We start from the raw sequence: 17,947 nt of genomic DNA, 5'->3' as shown, positions 1-17,947 counted from the left end.
AGTTGCAAGTCGGGTGTAGACTTGCAATTGGGGTGAAAACAAACAACAAAAGACACCCTCCCCGGGTTGCGAGACGGCGGTGGACTTGCAACTGGGGCGATTGCAAACTACATCCCTCGAGTTGCAAGTCGGAGGTGGACTTGCAACTGGGGCGATTGCAAACTACATCCCTCGAGTTGCAAGTCGGGGGTGGACTTGCAACTGTGGTGAAAATAAAACAACACCCTCCCGAGTTGCGAGACGAGGGTGGACTTGCAACTAGGCCGACAGAAACCCCTAGTTGCTGGTCGAGGGTCTAATTGCAACTACTATGAAACAAGAACAAAAAACAACACCCCCCGAGTTGCGAGTTGAGGGTCGACTTGCAACTAGGGCAACTATAAAACTACACCCTCCCGAGTTGTGAGTACATGGTTGTCTTGCAAATGGAGCGATTGCAAACTACATCCCTCGAGTTGCAAGTTGGGGGTGGACTTGCAACTGTGGTGAAAACAAAACAACACCCTCCCGAGTTGCGAGACAAGGGTGGACTTGCAACTAGGCCGACAGAAACCCCTAGTTGCTGGTCGAGGGTCTAATTGCAACTACTATGAAACAAGAACAATAAACAACACCCCCAAGTTGCCAGTTGAGGGTCGACTTGCAACTAGGGCAACTACAAAACTACACCCTCCCGAGTTGTGAGTACATGGTTGTCTTGCAACTGGGGCGATTAGAAACTACATCCCTCGAGTTGCAAGTGAGGAGTGGACTTGCAAATGGGCTGAAACAAAACAACACCCTCCCGAGTTGCGAGTCGAGGGTAGACTTGCAACTGGGCCGACATAAACCCCTAGTTGCGGGTGGAGGGTCTAATTGCAACTACTATGAAATAAGAACAAAAAACAACACCGCCCGAGTTGCGAGTCGAGGGTGGACTTGCAACTGGGACAACTGCAAAACTACATCCTCCGAGTTGCGAGTACATGGTTGCCTTGCAACTGGGGCGATTAGAAACTAGGGCGACTGAGTTGGATGAGCAAGGCCGACAAGTAGTCACCAGACCCACGACGTGACACGATACCCGTGTGAGAAAACAACTCTTGATCAAGATTTGCATGACAGTTAAAGCGTAAAGATGGCTGAGTGAAAATTCATAAATTAAAAAAAGAAAAAAGAAAACAAAAAATAAATATAAATAAAAGACAAAAGATCATGAGTATAAAACATTTCATAATTTAAAACAAATAATGAAACAAAAAAATAAAAATAAAAAAGTAAAACGACGAGGCAAAAATAAATGGAAAGACATGACGCCTTGTTTCCACAGCACAAGCACGCGAATGGCTCAAAAAAAAAAGACAACCAGCTCTAAAGACTACAGGAGACCGGCACACACAAACAATCGATGGAAAAAAATTCCACAATAGGAGCGGCCTAGGCAAAGCAAAGCTGGCAGCTATAACGCGAAGCGGCCCAGGCAACAAAAAGTTGTTACGCACGCGTTTTGACAAACAGAAAGACACGAAGCTCCTAAAAAAACAAGACACAAAGAAGCGAAGGCAAAAATCACGAATCTTAATATGCTATATATCTAAAAGTCTGTTTAGGACACATCTAGATGTGACATAATTATGTCACATCTAAAATGATGTCAGCCTGTTTGTATCTCTCCTGATCAATCAGTTTGTCTCTCAACAATTGTTTGTCCCGCGCGCTTCCCCCGCTTTGGGCCTGGTTATCTTGTTTCTCGCTTCCAAAGGCTGGGCCGCACCCGTGACCCTCCCGCAGCCTCTCCCCCACCCCCCTCCGCTTTCCTGGGCCTGGTTGTTTGTTTGTTTGTGGACTTAGTTGTTTGTTTGTAGGCCTTGTACGACATCGCAGGCCATTGTCTTTGATGTAGTCGTCCCCGTCGCTGCCCAACTCTCTTCCACCGATTCAAACAGTGCCAGCCAAAAGAGACACAAGCACAACCGCACAAGTTGGTGTTATCCGTTGCAAGCTTTGGACATCTTGCAGGAAAACCCTCTGAAAAAGTACAGTTGAGTTCTTTGTGTAAAAATGCAATTATGCTCCTACAAAAAGGTTCTTTGTGTAAAAACATACACGAGATCGTACCATGTAAAAAAATTGTTGTTATTTTAATAAAAAATAATTATTATACAATATTAATCGCATGACCCGTTCACGCATAATATTGTATAATAATGATTTTAATAAAAAAATTATTATACAATATTGATCACAAGAAAATCTAGGGGTTAGAATTCTTTTATATAAAAATGCAATTATATAAAAAACAAAAGTAGAAATCCTTTTTTTGTTACAGATTTCATGAAAAAGTACCTTGTAAAAATTCATTACATCAAAAAGGGAAAAAATCTTTAAAAAAATGGAATAGTTGCAAAGAAAATGTGAGCTGAGCATCAAATTGCAACTGGTTGAATTGGTCCTCAACAAACACACACAGACATCGGCACCTCTCAATCGTGGATTCCATGGTTGACTTCAAAAAAAGGGTTCTTACATAAACAAAATTTCCCCTCCCCCTGCCCCCAAGCTGCAAGTCGATGCCCGGCTAGCAACTTGGGCTTGTACAAAAAACACAAACTCCTCCCTCTCCTCCTCGGTTAGGGCTCGATGGTAGACTTGCAAAAACAAGAGGGGCATGACAAACACACACACACACACACACACACACACACACACACACACACATCTAGTTGCGAGTCGATGGGCAACTTGCAACTGGGGCTCGCCAACAAACACACACACCCTAGTTGTAAGTCGATGCTTGACATTGAACTAGGGACCCCTTGACAAAAAGCCACACCCCCCCCCCTAGTTACAAGTCGTTTATCGACATGGAATTGGGGCCCTCGATACACACACACACACCCACCTAGTTGCGAGTTGGTGGTCAACTGGCAAAAAACAGGGGGCTACGAATAAAACACACGCACACGCACACGCACACACACTATCTCTAGTTGCAAGTCGATTATCGACATGCAATTGGGGACCCTTGACACACACACCCACACCCCCCCTAGTTGTGAGTTGATGGTCAACTTGCAACTGGGGCTAGTCAACAAACACACACACCCTAGTTGCGGGTCGATGGGCAACTTGCAACTGGGGCTCATCAACGAACACACACACACACCCTAGTTGCAAGTCGATGGTTGACATTCAATTGGGGACCCCTTGACAAAAGGGCACACACACACACACCCTACTTGCAAGTCGGTTATCAACATGCAATTGGGGACCCTCGACACAGGCACACACATCCCCTAGTTGCGAGTTGATGCTCAACTTGCAACTGGGAGCCACGAATAAACACACACACACACACACACACACATCTCCCTAGTTACGGGTCGATGGGCAACTTGCAACTTGGGCTATTCAACACACACACACACACACACACACCCTAGTTGCAAGTCGATGCTTGACATTCAACTGGGGACCCCTTGACAAAAGGACACACACACACACACACCCTACTTGCAAGTTGGTTATCAACATGAAATTGGGGACCCTCGACATAGGCACACACATCCCCTAGTTGCGAGTTGATGGTCAACTTGCAACTGGGAGCCACGAATAAACACACACACATCACCCCTAGTTGCGAGTCGATGGGCAACTTGCAACTGGGGCTCGTCAACAAACACACACCCCCTAGTTGCAAGTCGATGCTGGACATTCAACTGGGGACCCCTTGACAAAAAAGACACACACAACCCTACATGCAAGTCGGTTATCAACATGCAATTGGGACCCCCCGACATAGGCACACACATTCCCTAGTTGCGAGTTGATGGTCAACTTGCAACTGCGGCCATGAATAAACACACACACACACCCCCCTAGTTGCGAGTCGATGGGCAACTTGCAACTGGGGCTCGTTAACAAACACACACCCCCTAGTTGTAAGTCGTTCCTTGACATTCAACTAGGGACCCCTTGACAAAAAAAGACACACACACGCACACACCCCCTAGTTACAAGTCGTTTATCGACATGGAATTGGGACCCTCGATACACACACCCACACCCCCTAGTTGTGAGTTGGTGGTCATCTGGCAAAACAGGGGGCTACAAATAAAACACACACACACACGCACGCACACGCACACTATCTCTAGTTGCAAGTCGATTATCGACATGCAATTGGGGACCCTTCACTAGTAGAAAACAGGGCTATGGTCCAGGCCGGCTCAGCCCATTAGTCCCGGTTCAGTGTAGAACCGGGACCAATGTGGGCATTGGTCCCGGTTCGTGAGCCCAGGGGGCCGGCCGGGCCACGTGGGCCATTGGTCCCGGTTCGTCTGGACCTTTTGGTCCCGGTTGGTGGGACGAACCGGGACCAATGGGCCTCGCTCCTGGCCCACCACCATTGGTCCCGGTTGGTGGCTTGAACCGGGACCAAAGGCTCCCCTTTAGTCCCGGTTCATGCCACCAACCGGGACCAATGAGGTGCCTATATATACCCCCTCGCGCAAGAGCAGAGCACAGTGCTCTGTTTTTTCTGGCCGAGGGGGAGAGGGCTTTGTGGTGCTCTAGCTCACCTCCTATGCACATGAGGTGTTCGATGGAATGCCCGAGCCACACTACTTAAGCTTTCTCCTCTCGAAGCTCGACCTTCAAGCTCCATTTTCCTCGAGATTTGTACACTTCTATTAATTTGGACACTTAATTATATATAATGCACGCACAGATGAACCGGCAATGGATGTACGGTGACAGACACACCCGCGAGTACATTAAGGGCGTGCATGAGTTTCTCGATGCGGCTGAGGCAAACAAGCAGAATGGTTTTATGTGTTGTCCATGCACTGAATGTGGGAATACGAGGTCTTACTCTAACCGGAAAATCCTTCACTCCCACCTGCTTTACAAGGGTTTCATGCCACACTATAATGTTTGGACGAGGCACGGAGAAATAGGGGTTATGATGGAAGACGGCGAAGAAGAAGAGTACGATGACAACTATGTGCCCCCTGAATACGGTGATGCTGCAATGGGGGGAGCTGGTGAAGATCAAGAGGAACCAGACGATGTGCCCAATGATGCTGCCACGGGTGAAGCTGCTAAAGATCAAGAGGAACCAGACAATGTGCGCGATGATGATGATCTCCACCGGGTCATTATCGATGCAAGGACGCAATGCATTAGTCAAAAGGAGAAGCTGAAGTTCGATCGCATGTTAGTGGATCACAAAAAAGGGTTATACCCCAATTGCGAAGATGGCAACACAAAGCTCGGTACCGTACTGGAATTGCTGCAGTGGAAGGCAGAGAATGCTGTGGCTGACAAAGGATTTGAGAAGCTACTGAAAATATTGAAGAAGAAGCTTCCAAAGGATAACGAATTGCCCGACAGTACATACGCAGCAAAGAAGGTCATATGCCCTCTAGGATTGGAGGTGGAGAAGATACATGCATGCCCTAATGACTGCATCCTCTACCGCGGTGCATACAAGGATCTGAACGCATGCCCGGTATGCGGTGCGTTGCGGTATAAGATCAGACGAGATGACCCTGGTGATGTTGACGGCGAGCCCCTCAGGAAGAGGGTTCCTGCGAAGGTGATGTGGTATGCTCCTATAATACCACGGTTGAAACGTCTGTTCAGAAACGAAGAGCATGCCAAGTTGATGCGATGGCACAGTGAGAACCGAAAGATGGTGCCCGGTTATAGCAATCTTGCAGATTACCTGCCCGACGAAGTACATTATGAACCCATGGAGGTGCAGATACAAAGATACGAGTACGGGAAGCCTCTCGTCAAAGATGAAAGATCTCTGTCAACGATGATGCGAAGATTGCATGATTGGTACTTGAAAATCTGTAGAGACTATGGGGGGAGGAGTACTTTGTATGCGAGAGTTAAACTGGAGCATGACCTCGTTGGAATTGATCTGTTGCCTGTTCCATTTGAGGAGTTCTATCAGTTTTTCAATCAATTGGCCCTCGATAAAACAACGGTCGCCTGCTACTGTCTGTAAGTAGTACTACTTCTGCCATTAAGTTTCTCTATATAGCTTAGCTCTTTCATTGCATGTATTTATAATCATCCTCACTATATTATGCAGATTGAAGATCGCCGAATTGAAGAAAAGACAAGTCGGTGATATTGGGTTCATTAACACATATCTCATAGATGCAACTGAGGTTAAACTTCATGCCGCAGCTACCGAGGCCAACTTGCTACGATCGTTCGTAATAAATCAAAACAAAGATATAATACTCTTTCCTTACAACTTCAGGTGAGTGTTACTGTCTTGTGCGTATTCAGTTTCCCTTATATATTAGTCAAGGTTATAGTAATGTAATTGATGAGTTATGCATGTGTGTGCAGTTACCACTATATTCTCCTAGAGATTAAGCTTGAGCAGGGAGTAGTAACCGTCTTGGACTCTAAACGAAAAGATCCCAAGGAGTATGCGGACATGACTGAAATCCTCAAGAAGTAAGTTAAATCGATCATTATCCACCATATCAGCAACTTTGTTCATTTCCTGATATCAAGTAATTGTTTTCTTTGTCCGGCAGGGTTTGGAGAAAATTCACCAAAACAGTTCCGAGACTGCCGAAGGAGCTGGAATTTAGACACCCGAAAGTAAGTACTATAGTAGCATGTTCCGCGCATCTCCTAGTGATTCAAGCGCTAGTTTCATCAATACCATTTAGCATTCTTGCTTATCAGTTTGATTGACCTCTATTTCTTGTAAAGTGGTTGTGGCAGGAACAAGAGAATGATTTCCGTGGATACTACATCTGCGAGTCCATCCGCCACACGACCTGTGAGCGTGGCGGGTACTCTAACGAACAATATGAAGTACGTAAATAACAACATTCACAATTTTATTTTATTACCATCATTTGTGTTGAGTTTCATTCATTTATATATATATATATATGTATTGACCCCCTTCTTCAAATTAGATGTTTCGGAAGCGGGATGAACTCCTAGCACTAGCTCGCATGCGAGCAATTCAAGAGGAATTGGCGGCATTCTTTCCTCACCACGTGATCCCTGAAGACGGAGAATTCTATGTGGACCCTAAGTCCGTATGATTATATTTGTAAGAGATAATTATTGTATATATGTAGCCAGTAGTGTCAGATAGATATATGAGAACTTGTTGTTCGACCAATCTCTCGGAGAAGGAGAGGTGGTCGATATCACTTCTCTCTGTATATATGCATATATGTTCATGACGATCTTCTGTTTCCTTCGTTTGCTTACTAGCTAGCTAGCGTGTCTAGTCCTCTCTATATACGTATGTATAGTACGTAGTGTCGACCAAGCACGGACATAACAGAGGACACTTCTCTCTATTAATTATAACTAGCTAACACAATATATGAAACACCTAAATTAACCCCCCAAAACCCCCAACCCCCCCCCCCCTTTCAAAAAAAAACGAAACCCCAGCCACAGAAGTGCTGACGCGTGGATGCCTATTGGTCCCGGTTGGTGCCACCAACCGGGACCAAAGGGTCTCCACGTGGGCAGTGCGCAGACCCAGTCAGGAGACCCTTTGGTCCCGGTTGGTGGCTCCAACCGGGACCAAAGGGTCTCCTGACTGGGCTCTGCGCACTGCCCACGTGGAGGGCCTTTAGTCTCGGTTCTGGATTGAACCAGGACTAAAGGGGGGAGGTATTAGTACCGACACTTTAGTCCCGGTTCCGGAACCGGGACTAAAGGCCCTTATGAATCGGGACTATAGGCCCTTTTTCTACCAGTGCTTGACACACACACCCCCCCTAGTTGCGAGTTGATGGTCAACTTGCAACTGGGGCTCATCAACAAACACACACACACACCCTAGTTGCAGGTCGATGGGCAACTTGCAACTAGGGCTTGTCAGCAAACACACACACACACACACACACCCTAGTTGCAAGTCGATGCTTGACATTCAACTGGGGACCCCTTGACAAAAGGGCACACACACACACCCTACTTGCAAGTCGGTTATCAAACATGCAATTGGGGACCCTCGACACAGGCACACACATCCCCTAGTTGCGAGTTGATGGTCAACTTGCAACTGGGAGCCACGAATAAACACACACACACATCTCCCTAGTTGCGGGTCGATGGGCAACTTGCAACTTGGGCTCGTCAACAAACACACACACACACACACACACACCCTAGTTGCAAGTCGATGCTTGACATTCAACTGGGGACCCCTTGACAAAAGGACACACACACACCCTACTTGCAAGTCGGTTATCAACATGCAATTGGGGACCCTCGACACATGCACACACATCCCCTAGTTGCGAGTTGATGGTCAACTTGCAACTGGGAGCCACGAATAAACACACACACACACACACATCACCCCTAGTTGCGAGTCGATGGGAACTTGCAACTGGGGATCGTCAACAAACACACACCCCATAGTTGCAAGTCGATGCTTGACATTCAACTGGGGACCCCTTGACAAAAAAGACACACACAACCCTACTTGCAAGTCGGTTATCAACATGCAATTGGGGACCCCCGACATAGGCACACACATTCCCTAGTTGCGAGTTGATGGTCAACTTGCAACTGCGGCCATGAATAAACACACCCCCCCTAGTTGCGAGTCGATGGGCAACTTGCAACTGGGGCTCGTTAACAAACACACACCCCCTAGTTGTAAGCGTTCCTTGACATTCAACTAGGGACCCCTTGACAAAAAAAGACACACACACACACACACACACCCTAGTTACAAGTCATTTATCGACATGGAATTGGGACCCTCGGTACACACACCCACACACCCCTAGTTGCGAGTTGGTGGTCATCTGGCAAAACAGGGGGCTACAAATAAAACACACACGCACGCACACGCACACACACACTATCTCTAGTTGCAAGTCGATTATCGACATGCAATTGGGGACCCTTGACACACACACCCACACACCCCCCTAGTTACGAGTTGATGGTCAACTTGCAACTGGGCTCGTCAACAAACACACACACACCCTAGTTGCGGGTCGATGGGCAACTTGCAACTGGGGCTCATCAGCAAACACACACACACACACACCCTAGTTGCAAGTCGACGCTTGACATTCAATTGGGGACCCCTTGACAAAAGGGCACACACACCCACCCTACTTGCAAGTCGGTTATCAAACATGCAATTGGGGACCCTCGACACAGGCACACACATCCCCTAGTTGCGAGTTGATGGTCAACTTGCAACTGGGAGCCACGAATAAACACACACACACACACATCTCCCTAGTTGCAGGTCGATGGGCAACTTGCAACTGGGGCTCGTCAACAAACACACACACACACACCCTAGTTGCAAGTCGATGCTTGACATTCAACTGGGGACCCCTTGACAAAAGGACACACACACACCCTACTTGCAAGTCGGTTATCAACATGCAATTGGGGACCCTCGACACATGCACACACATCCCCTAGTTGCGAGTTGATGGTCAACTTGCAACTGGGAGCCACGAATAAACACACACACACACACACACATCACCCCTAGTTGCGAGTCGATGGGCAACTTGCAACTGGGGCTCGTCAACAAACACACACACCCTAGTTGCAAGTCGATGCTTGACATTCAACTGGGGACCCCTTGACAAAAAAGACACACACAACCCTACTTGCAAGTCGGTTATCAACATACAATTGGGGACCCCCCGACATAGGCGCACACATTCCCTAGTTGCGAGTTGATGGTCAACTTGCAACTGGGGCCACGAATAGACACACACACATCCTTAGTTGCGAGTCGATGAGCGGGTTGCAACTAGGGTCAACTTGCAACTAGGGGTCCTCAACAAAACACACATGCCCCCTAGTTGCGAGTCGATGCTTGACATGCAATTGGGACCCGTTCATAAACACACACACACACACACAAACACACACACCTCTGTTGGCAAGTCGGTTATCGACATGCAATTGGGGGCCCTCAACACACACACACACATCCTAGTTGCATCCTGGTTATCGACAAAGCAAAAATGGGGACCCCTCAATAAACACACACACTCCCCCCTAGTTGCGAGTCGATGGTGGGCTTGCAACTGGGGACCCTCGACAAACCACACACACACACACACATACACACACCCCCTGATTGTGAGTCGATGGTCAACTTGCAACTAGGGGTCCTCAACAAACACACACACTCCCCTAGTTGCGAGTCGATGGTCAACATGCAACTGGGAAGAGCAACAAACACACACACACACACACCCTAGTTGCACCTCAGTTGTCAACAAACACACACACTCCGCTAGTCCCTCCTTGTTGTGAGTTGATGGGTTGCATACAATAGGGGACCTTCAACAAAACACGCACTCCACTACTTGATGGCTGAGTTGCAAACTCGGGATGTTCAAGAACAAGCTTCAAGAACAATCTCATACAAAACACACACAAAATAAGGCGTCTATGAAAAACACTATATTTTTGTTACTAAAAAGGAACTGAGCAAACAAATTGTGTGTATAGTGCAGATGGGTAATGGTGTTTATCATTACAAAACATAACAAAAGAACGTAAAAAGACATTTACTCCTAAAAAAGATATTGATGAAAAATATAACAACACTTATCATTACGAGAAACGCATATTCCACATAGTTCTTAAGCACACATAGATAAGAAACATCGCAATACGAGGGGGGGTTAGTTGGTTCTTGTCAAGCGCATAAACAAAAGATGGCAGCGATGTTTTGCATCAGCATACTACGTAACTGGGAACATAGCTTCTCGAAAAGAAAGTGAAACTTAAAGCTTGCTGACGACGACGGTAACATTCATGTAAGACTTGCTGCTAGCCTTGAAGAACATGAAGATGTAGTCATTGATCTCCAGGGTAGTCTTTGAGAGGAAACACCTCCATTGCTTTTTGTTGAAAGCTATACGACCATCAGTACACGTGCTGTATTCAACACGAGTCTTTGCCTCCCCACTGCTTAGACGAACCCTAGCCAACCCTTCTTTAGGGATGTTCAAGCTTGAAGCAACCCTCTCTGGCACTTTCTGTATCCACAACAAAGAACAGAAAAACAAAAAACATGAAAAATAAAAAAGCTTGAAGCAAAGCAAGAAAAACTGCATGCATTTAAGAAAAAAAATGATGCATATAAACAAATAAACTAAACACAAAAAAGCAAACTTAAAAAATGAAAAAGAAATAAACAAAACATACCATTTGTCCAGCTTGAGTGTCGGTTGTAGTAAGACAGTGTACAAAAGATACTCCTAAAAACTCGGTCTTGAAGCTGAGCACCAATGCATTGAGAATGTCCTGTTATGCATCATTCAGAGTTATGCCCCTTGTATACTCGATCTGTATGCTGCCACCATCTTCATCCACATCTGAGTTGTCTCCATCTATCATCTCTACATCACCATCCACGTCTGAAATGCTTCCTTCAACTGGCTGAACAACAACATATGCCTGGCGCGGATGCATGTCCAAGTCAAAAATGACGACAGCACCCTTCCGAAGTGAAAAGTCAGAAGTGAATTTCTTCCAGCCACTCCCCTTGATCCTGGTCTCGTGTGCCCCCTTCACAATGTCAACAGAGTACTTGCGTCCATGTGCTTGAAACCGCATGTAGTAACCGGTAACGCCATTGACGTAGACTCTTGCATTGCATGGGACAGTCTATAAATGTAAAAAAAGGAAAGAAAAAATAATTAGGAAAAATGGACATATGATAAAGAAGACATGTCTGAGTACAAGAGCCCGACCATCCAAAATGCAAAATCCACGCGCATTTTGACCGTGACTTGAACAATCAGGATAAAAAGACATATAAAAAAGATTTTTATTTTAAACCGGATCAATTTCATGAAAAAATGACATAATTTATTAAACAAAAGCACACATCAAACAAAAAAAAGAAAAAAATGCACATGTAAAAAAACTTCGGCCGGATTACCGCTTTAGACAGGAACTCATCCGTAATGTCAATCTTGAAGTTGTTGTCAGCACCGTCATCGCAAAAGTTCCCACAAAGCTCACAAGATGATGAGAAGAAAAAAGAAAAAACAACAGTTAACTGCTGATTATTTTAGTCAAACAAAAATGCAAAAGCTCTATCATTTCACATGCTATCTGCACTTATACATACAAAGAATTTTTCATGAGAAAAAACAAGTGAGTTTAGTATACTGAAAACAGACTATATTTAAAAAAAAGAAGGTTGAGGTTGGGATAATGTAACTGAAACAGAGCTCACTTCAAAGAAAAAAGTTCAGCACTAGTGAGTTTACCTACCGGTACTAACTGAACAAACTCAATACCATTTTCACTTGCCACATCGTATTAAATTCTCTCTAGTATTTATATATCAAAAAACAGAATATTCTGTCAGATTTTCAACCATGTATACTCAAAACAAAGAAAAATCTGTAAAATTCAGACATGTATCTGTAAAAATGCATATCTATCTATAAATTTCCAGAGTTGTACCATATGCCACAACTTCAAGAAATGAAAAACCTAGCTTAGTGTGAAAAGATTGAAGTATTCATTCACTAGGTATCTCGTAAAACAAAAAAGAAAAAGAAAAATGTGGCTCCTCATCGAACAAAAAAAAGTTGCAGACATTCCCACCTAGCAAAAAAAGGTTTTCAAACAAAAAATAAAATAAAATAAATAAAAACATGTGAAAACACTATCAGCGTCTCCTCACTACCGGAAAAAAACCCCTATTCCCTTAAAAAGAACTACACATGCCCCTACAAACAGACACAAAAAATTCGGACACCTATGTATGAAAAAAGAAGCATGGCAAATGTATGCCACTGAAAAATATTGATCCACTCGCATTATGCCTTCTTAAATTTCAGAGGTAAAAAATGGAAGGCATCTTTATCTCCTGTCTATATGGAAATATGAGCTAGAAGTACATGTATGTACAGACTCTAAATTACAAAACTGAGTGCTAGCTGCTACATTCAGATTTACACACACAAAAAACAGACTAGATTGCAAACTGGGTGCTATCTGCTACATACAGTTCAACAAACAGGGATCAAAAAGATGAACATATAGATACTATTCACCATAACAAGGGAGGATCTATAACTTGTTACTATTCATCAGCTATATATAGATGCACAACTATGGGCATGTGCATGAACATAACAGGGGAGCATCTGTACCTAGTTGCTATTCAGCAGCTCCGTATACGAGCGTGTGTTCAGACATTCCACAATCAAAACATTTCGTTTCATTCTCTAGAAAAAATGTGTGCATCTCACATTCAAAGACGAATCTAATAGACAACTAAACCAACAACTAAAACTAGGAGGTGTGTTCAGGTTGCTATGAAATAACTAAAACAGAGTTCATTTCAAAAAAGGTTCAGGACCAGTGAGTTTATCCACCTAGTTACCATTTGTTTCACTTACCACATCACATAAATTTTCTCTAGTTCTCATAAATCAGAAAAATACTCTGGTTAGATTTTGAAATCACATATCTTCAAACAAAAAAACATTTTAACAGAAAATCTGTAAAAATCTAAAAAACAAAAGCTATACATTCAGACCTGCTACTATTATACTTTCAATTTCTGGAGTTGTACCATATGCCACAACTTTTAAGAAATCAAAAATACCTCGCTTAAGTTTGAAGTATTCAGAAAAAGACTATACATGCTCCCTACAAACAGACACACACAAAAATTCAGACATTCCTGTCTGAAAAAAGAAAGGATTGCAATGTATGCCACTGAAAAAGTTTATTCTCTCGCATTATGCTATTAAATTTCAGACAAAAAATGGTTGGCAACTCTGTCTGCTATCTATATGTAGTATGTGCTACAAACTAGAAAATCCCTAGATGTACAGACTCAAGATTATGAAAATGGGGTGCTAGCTGCTACATTCAGATTCACGCACACACAAAAAAAAACTGGAAAAACCATATATGTACAGACTCAAGTTAGAAAAACTGGGAGTGCTCGCTGCTACAATCAGATTCACACACAATAAACAAAATCTACAGCCATGGGCATGAACATGACCGGGTTGTCTTGCTAGTTACTATTCATCAGCTGCATATTATAGGCGTGTATGCCACTCATATAAACACCCCCACCCCACCCCCAGGTTCTTCCAGGTTCTTGATGTTCATCCCTAAAAACAAACAAAACATCCCTAGATGCCATGGGAAAACAGGAAAAAAATGCGAGGAAAAGAAAGAGGGGACAAACATACTCACTCCGCTGACTTCTCCTGCCATCTCTGTCGCCACAAGCCCACCAGATCAGGTCGTCTCTCCCTTGGATTCGAGTCAAAAAGGAATACAGTGGGGCGGAACAAGGGATGAGGAGGGGAAACAGAGGCGAGGAGAGTGACGACTGGACTCCAGATCAGGTTAGACTGTTCGGATTTCTAAAGAAAGCCCAACAAACAAACAAAATTGAAAGCCGGCCCAAACAAAAAATCGGAGGCCCGCTCCGCTGTATCCCACTCGGCCCGACAAAACAAGACAACGCGACGATGCGAGCGCATCACCTCGCGCGCGAATAATAAAGCATCAACAGATCGTACGGTGGAAACACTTAGATGTGACATCCTTAGTTTACATCTAGATGTGAATTAGTCATTCCGTATATCTAATGGCTAGGAAGTTAGATGTAAGATAGTTATTTCACATCTAGATGTGAAATAGCAAACCTGAAAGAAATATACTCGTACTCCATTGTCGACGTAAGAAACAAAACTAGTATTCTATCGTGTCAGCCCCCGTCCAATTAAACCAATCAGATCGAAACCAACCGAACCAAAAACCAAATTGAGACTATTAATTTTAGTCGAGACCACTCTTGGGACTGGTAGATCCGCCCATGGTATTAGCACCATCAGATGTTTCTCTAATGTCAAGCTGCTAACTGGCCGTGTTTAATTAGCGCCTAGTGGGGCTTTGGTAAACTCCTGCTCTGGATGATGGATGGATGGACAAGCTTAAGCATTTAATACCACCACTAGCTAATATCTTGGGCTGCATGCATGTGCAAGCAATGGCCAAAAGCATGGCGGCTGAATGGCACGCGCCAACTGCTGATGGACTAACGTTCGATCGGTCAGTACGTACTACATACAGTACATTATTACCTGATACTATAAATTAACAAAAGTCCCCTGTATGCAACTTGCACCATAGTCATAGTGTAAGCCAAAATGCTTTTCTTAGCGGCCAAGGAATCAACCGTTGGTGCCTTGCATTGAGATTCATGAGCACTGTTCACGTATGAATAAACAAACTCAATCACTTTTTGTGCAATACAGCGAGTGAAGATGGGAATACATGCCATGCATGTCAGGTTTTTATCTGCTTTTAAGTACAGTATGAGAGAGAGCGAGAAAAGTACAGCTGCATGCATTCTCTCTTCTACAAAAAAAAGTCTTGCATTTTATGTCCGTGTGATATTTGGAATCGTTGAGAACTTTTGAACCAAATTTTCATTTCTAAAACCTTTTATATATTTGAGTTCAGAGCAACAAGATCTTTAAAACAATAAGGAACTCGAATGTATTTTGACATTTTTGAAATTTTACTGTTTCAATCGTTTGTCAATTTTGGATTATTTTACTTATTTCAGAAAACACATTACACTCATTTCAAAAACCACATTACACTCATTAAAAAAGAAATTTCGCTTATTTCAGAAGACACATCACACTCATTTACAAAAGATAGAATTCGTTCATTTTACTTAACCACATTACACTCGGTATGTGTTCAATCGGCCAGTGCGAACATATAGTACATTATTTGCCTATTAATGACAAAAGTCCCCTGCATACAACCTGCACCATAGTCATAGTGCATGCATGCAGAGCGTGATCGACCCCCAAGGACTTTGGCTAATAATTCACCAGCTAGCTAAATGACGCGCCGTGGAACGCGGCAACATGCATGCATCAGCATCAGCATCAGCATCAGCATCATCGATCCAACTCCAAGTTGCAGTTGCATGGGTGAATCTATGAAACAAAATGGCACGTGCGTCAACTAACCGCTTACATTTGTTAATCATAGTTAATAGCTTGATCCCCATGTCATGTGGTGTGATGTGCACTCGTCGACCCTCGATCGATAGCTACCTGGCAAGTGGCAACTTTTCTGTCTAGCTTAACTATGGACCCAATCTATGCTTAGATCTCATGTACCGTATAAAAGGGGACCTTCTCCATCCCAGATACTATCAGCTAGCTTCAGACAAAACACACCCACACATAAAGCAGTTCAGTTGGAGACCGACGAGAGAAGACATGGCGGCACTAGTAACCCCGGCAGCCGCTTCTGCTGCGCTGGTGTCCGAGATGATGGCTCAGGGCCGCAAGTCCGCCGCCGCCCTCGAGGCCCTGCTCCAGGTCCAGGACCATGCTGGGATCCGGGATCTCACCGCTGAGATCCTCCGCTGCTGCGATCGCGCTCTCGCCGCCCTCCACGGCAAACAAGGCCGGAATAAGCGCAAGTCGCCCTCCCACGGCGGCGCAGCCACTCAGATAAAGTCCAAAAGAAGGTAGTCCGGCCAGCTGAGAATACTACTACCAGTACCACCAGCACATGACGTTGTATGTACGCGTTGAGCAACCAGCCAAGCCAACCCACTGAGTTTTATTTCAGGACGGGCGCGAGCAGCGGAGAGGCGACGACTGCGGCGAGGGTGGAGAGGAAGAGGAACTGGGACGACGGCTTCATGTGGACCAAGTACGGCCAGAAGGACATCCGGGGCAGAGACCACCCGAGGCACTACTTCAGGTGCGCCTACGCGCTCGACGCCGGCGGCTGCACTGCCAGGAGGCAAGTCCAGCGGTCCGAGGGGGACGACCCTCCCCTCTACGTGCTCACCTACTTCGGCGACCACACCTGCCGTCACCACGGTGATATGGCCGCCGTCTTGGAGGACGTCAAGACGATACAGCCGCCGCTTATCCTCGACTTTGGCTCGGCGGGCAGCCGCTCGCCTCTACCGGAGCCCGACGGTGTTGATGTTCAAAGTGGAAATACCTCACGCGCGGAGTCGGAGGAGGTCGCAGCCGAGGTGGGCATAGTTGACTCGATGCTGTTGGCAGACTTCCCGCCGCCCGCGGGGCAAGTGGCGGAGCTGAGCTTGTCTGCGGACGGCGTCCGTAACCGTTGTTCCTCCTCCTTGGCATCGGCGGACCCTTCGGCCGCCGTCTGCTACGAGTGGGATTACGCCGGCGACTGCTCCTTTGACTACGTTAGCGAGTTCTTCGATTCCGAAGACATTGCCTTGTACCGATAGCATGCATGTTCCACTTTTGCCAACGATCTCCTTCCGTCCGTGAAACACACATTAAATGGCACAAAAACTGTCAGAAGTGCCCATGGTATTCACTTTTTCGTGGGTTTTGATGAAATTCACTGGATTTCAAATTTCAGTAGACGCTAAAATATTTAAATTTTAATTAAAATATTCAGTAATTTCAAGTAGTATAGAAGAACTCAAATTTTTGCAAAAACTTCAAAAACTTAATTAAAACTCAACTGAATATTTCGGCCCTATGGCCAAAGTGCAAGCAAAAATTCACAGAATTTTGATGATTTTTGGTTGGTGCCGACTTTTTTTCTCAAACTGAAAGTAAATACTATGCCTCAGTCTATTGAACATGAACAAACATGTGGCTGACAAACATTTTGATGACAATTTTCATGTACATATGCCGACATTTTCTTGTTATCAGTCCCGGGTAAGGTCATCGACCACCACATCAAGCACACACAATTCTGCTCTCTGGGGGAGGAGCCAAGAATTATGCAAACACTACCAGAATCGCCCCCTATGCCGACGGCCAGGGCCGTCGGCATAGCCCTGAGTCCCGTCGGGACAGACCTATGCCGACGGCCCCCATCGGCATAGGGCCGTCGGCAACATATACTCGGCATAGCCAGGGAGGCCGTCGGCATAGAA

General features: G+C 45.1%; 1 protein-coding gene across 1 annotated transcript; it reads left to right on the top strand.

The window, feature by feature from the left end:
• Positions 1–16,232: 16,232 nt before the first annotated feature.
• LOC125540716 (putative WRKY transcription factor 70) lies at positions 16,233–17,364 on the top strand. The gene is made up of 2 exons (XM_048704297.2): positions 16,233–16,534; positions 16,639–17,364. The coding sequence occupies exons 1-2, from the start codon at positions 16,281–16,283 to the stop codon at positions 17,279–17,281; spliced, it is 897 nt and encodes a 298-aa protein (XP_048560254.2). The 5' UTR covers positions 16,233–16,280; the 3' UTR covers positions 17,282–17,364.
• Positions 17,365–17,947: the final 583 nt, after the last annotated feature.

This window comes from Triticum urartu, chromosome 2A (genome assembly GCF_056163025.1).
Source record: "Triticum urartu cultivar PI428250 chromosome 2A, HENAU_Tu73, whole genome shotgun sequence".
Classification (NCBI taxonomy): Eukaryota; Viridiplantae; Streptophyta; class Magnoliopsida; order Poales; family Poaceae; genus Triticum; species Triticum urartu.
Note: the sequence above shows the minus strand (reverse complement) of the source record. Positions and strands in the feature narration are given on the sequence as shown.

Coding starts and splice junctions, on each gene's coding strand:
- LOC125540716 (XM_048704297.2), top strand. CDS start 16,281: ATGGCGGCACTAGTAACCCCGGCAGCCGCTTCTGCTGCGCTGGTGTCC. Junction 16,535..16,638: donor CAGATAAAGTCCAAAAGAAG/GTAGTCCGGCCA, acceptor GTTTTATTTCAG/GACGGGCGCGAGCAGCGGAG.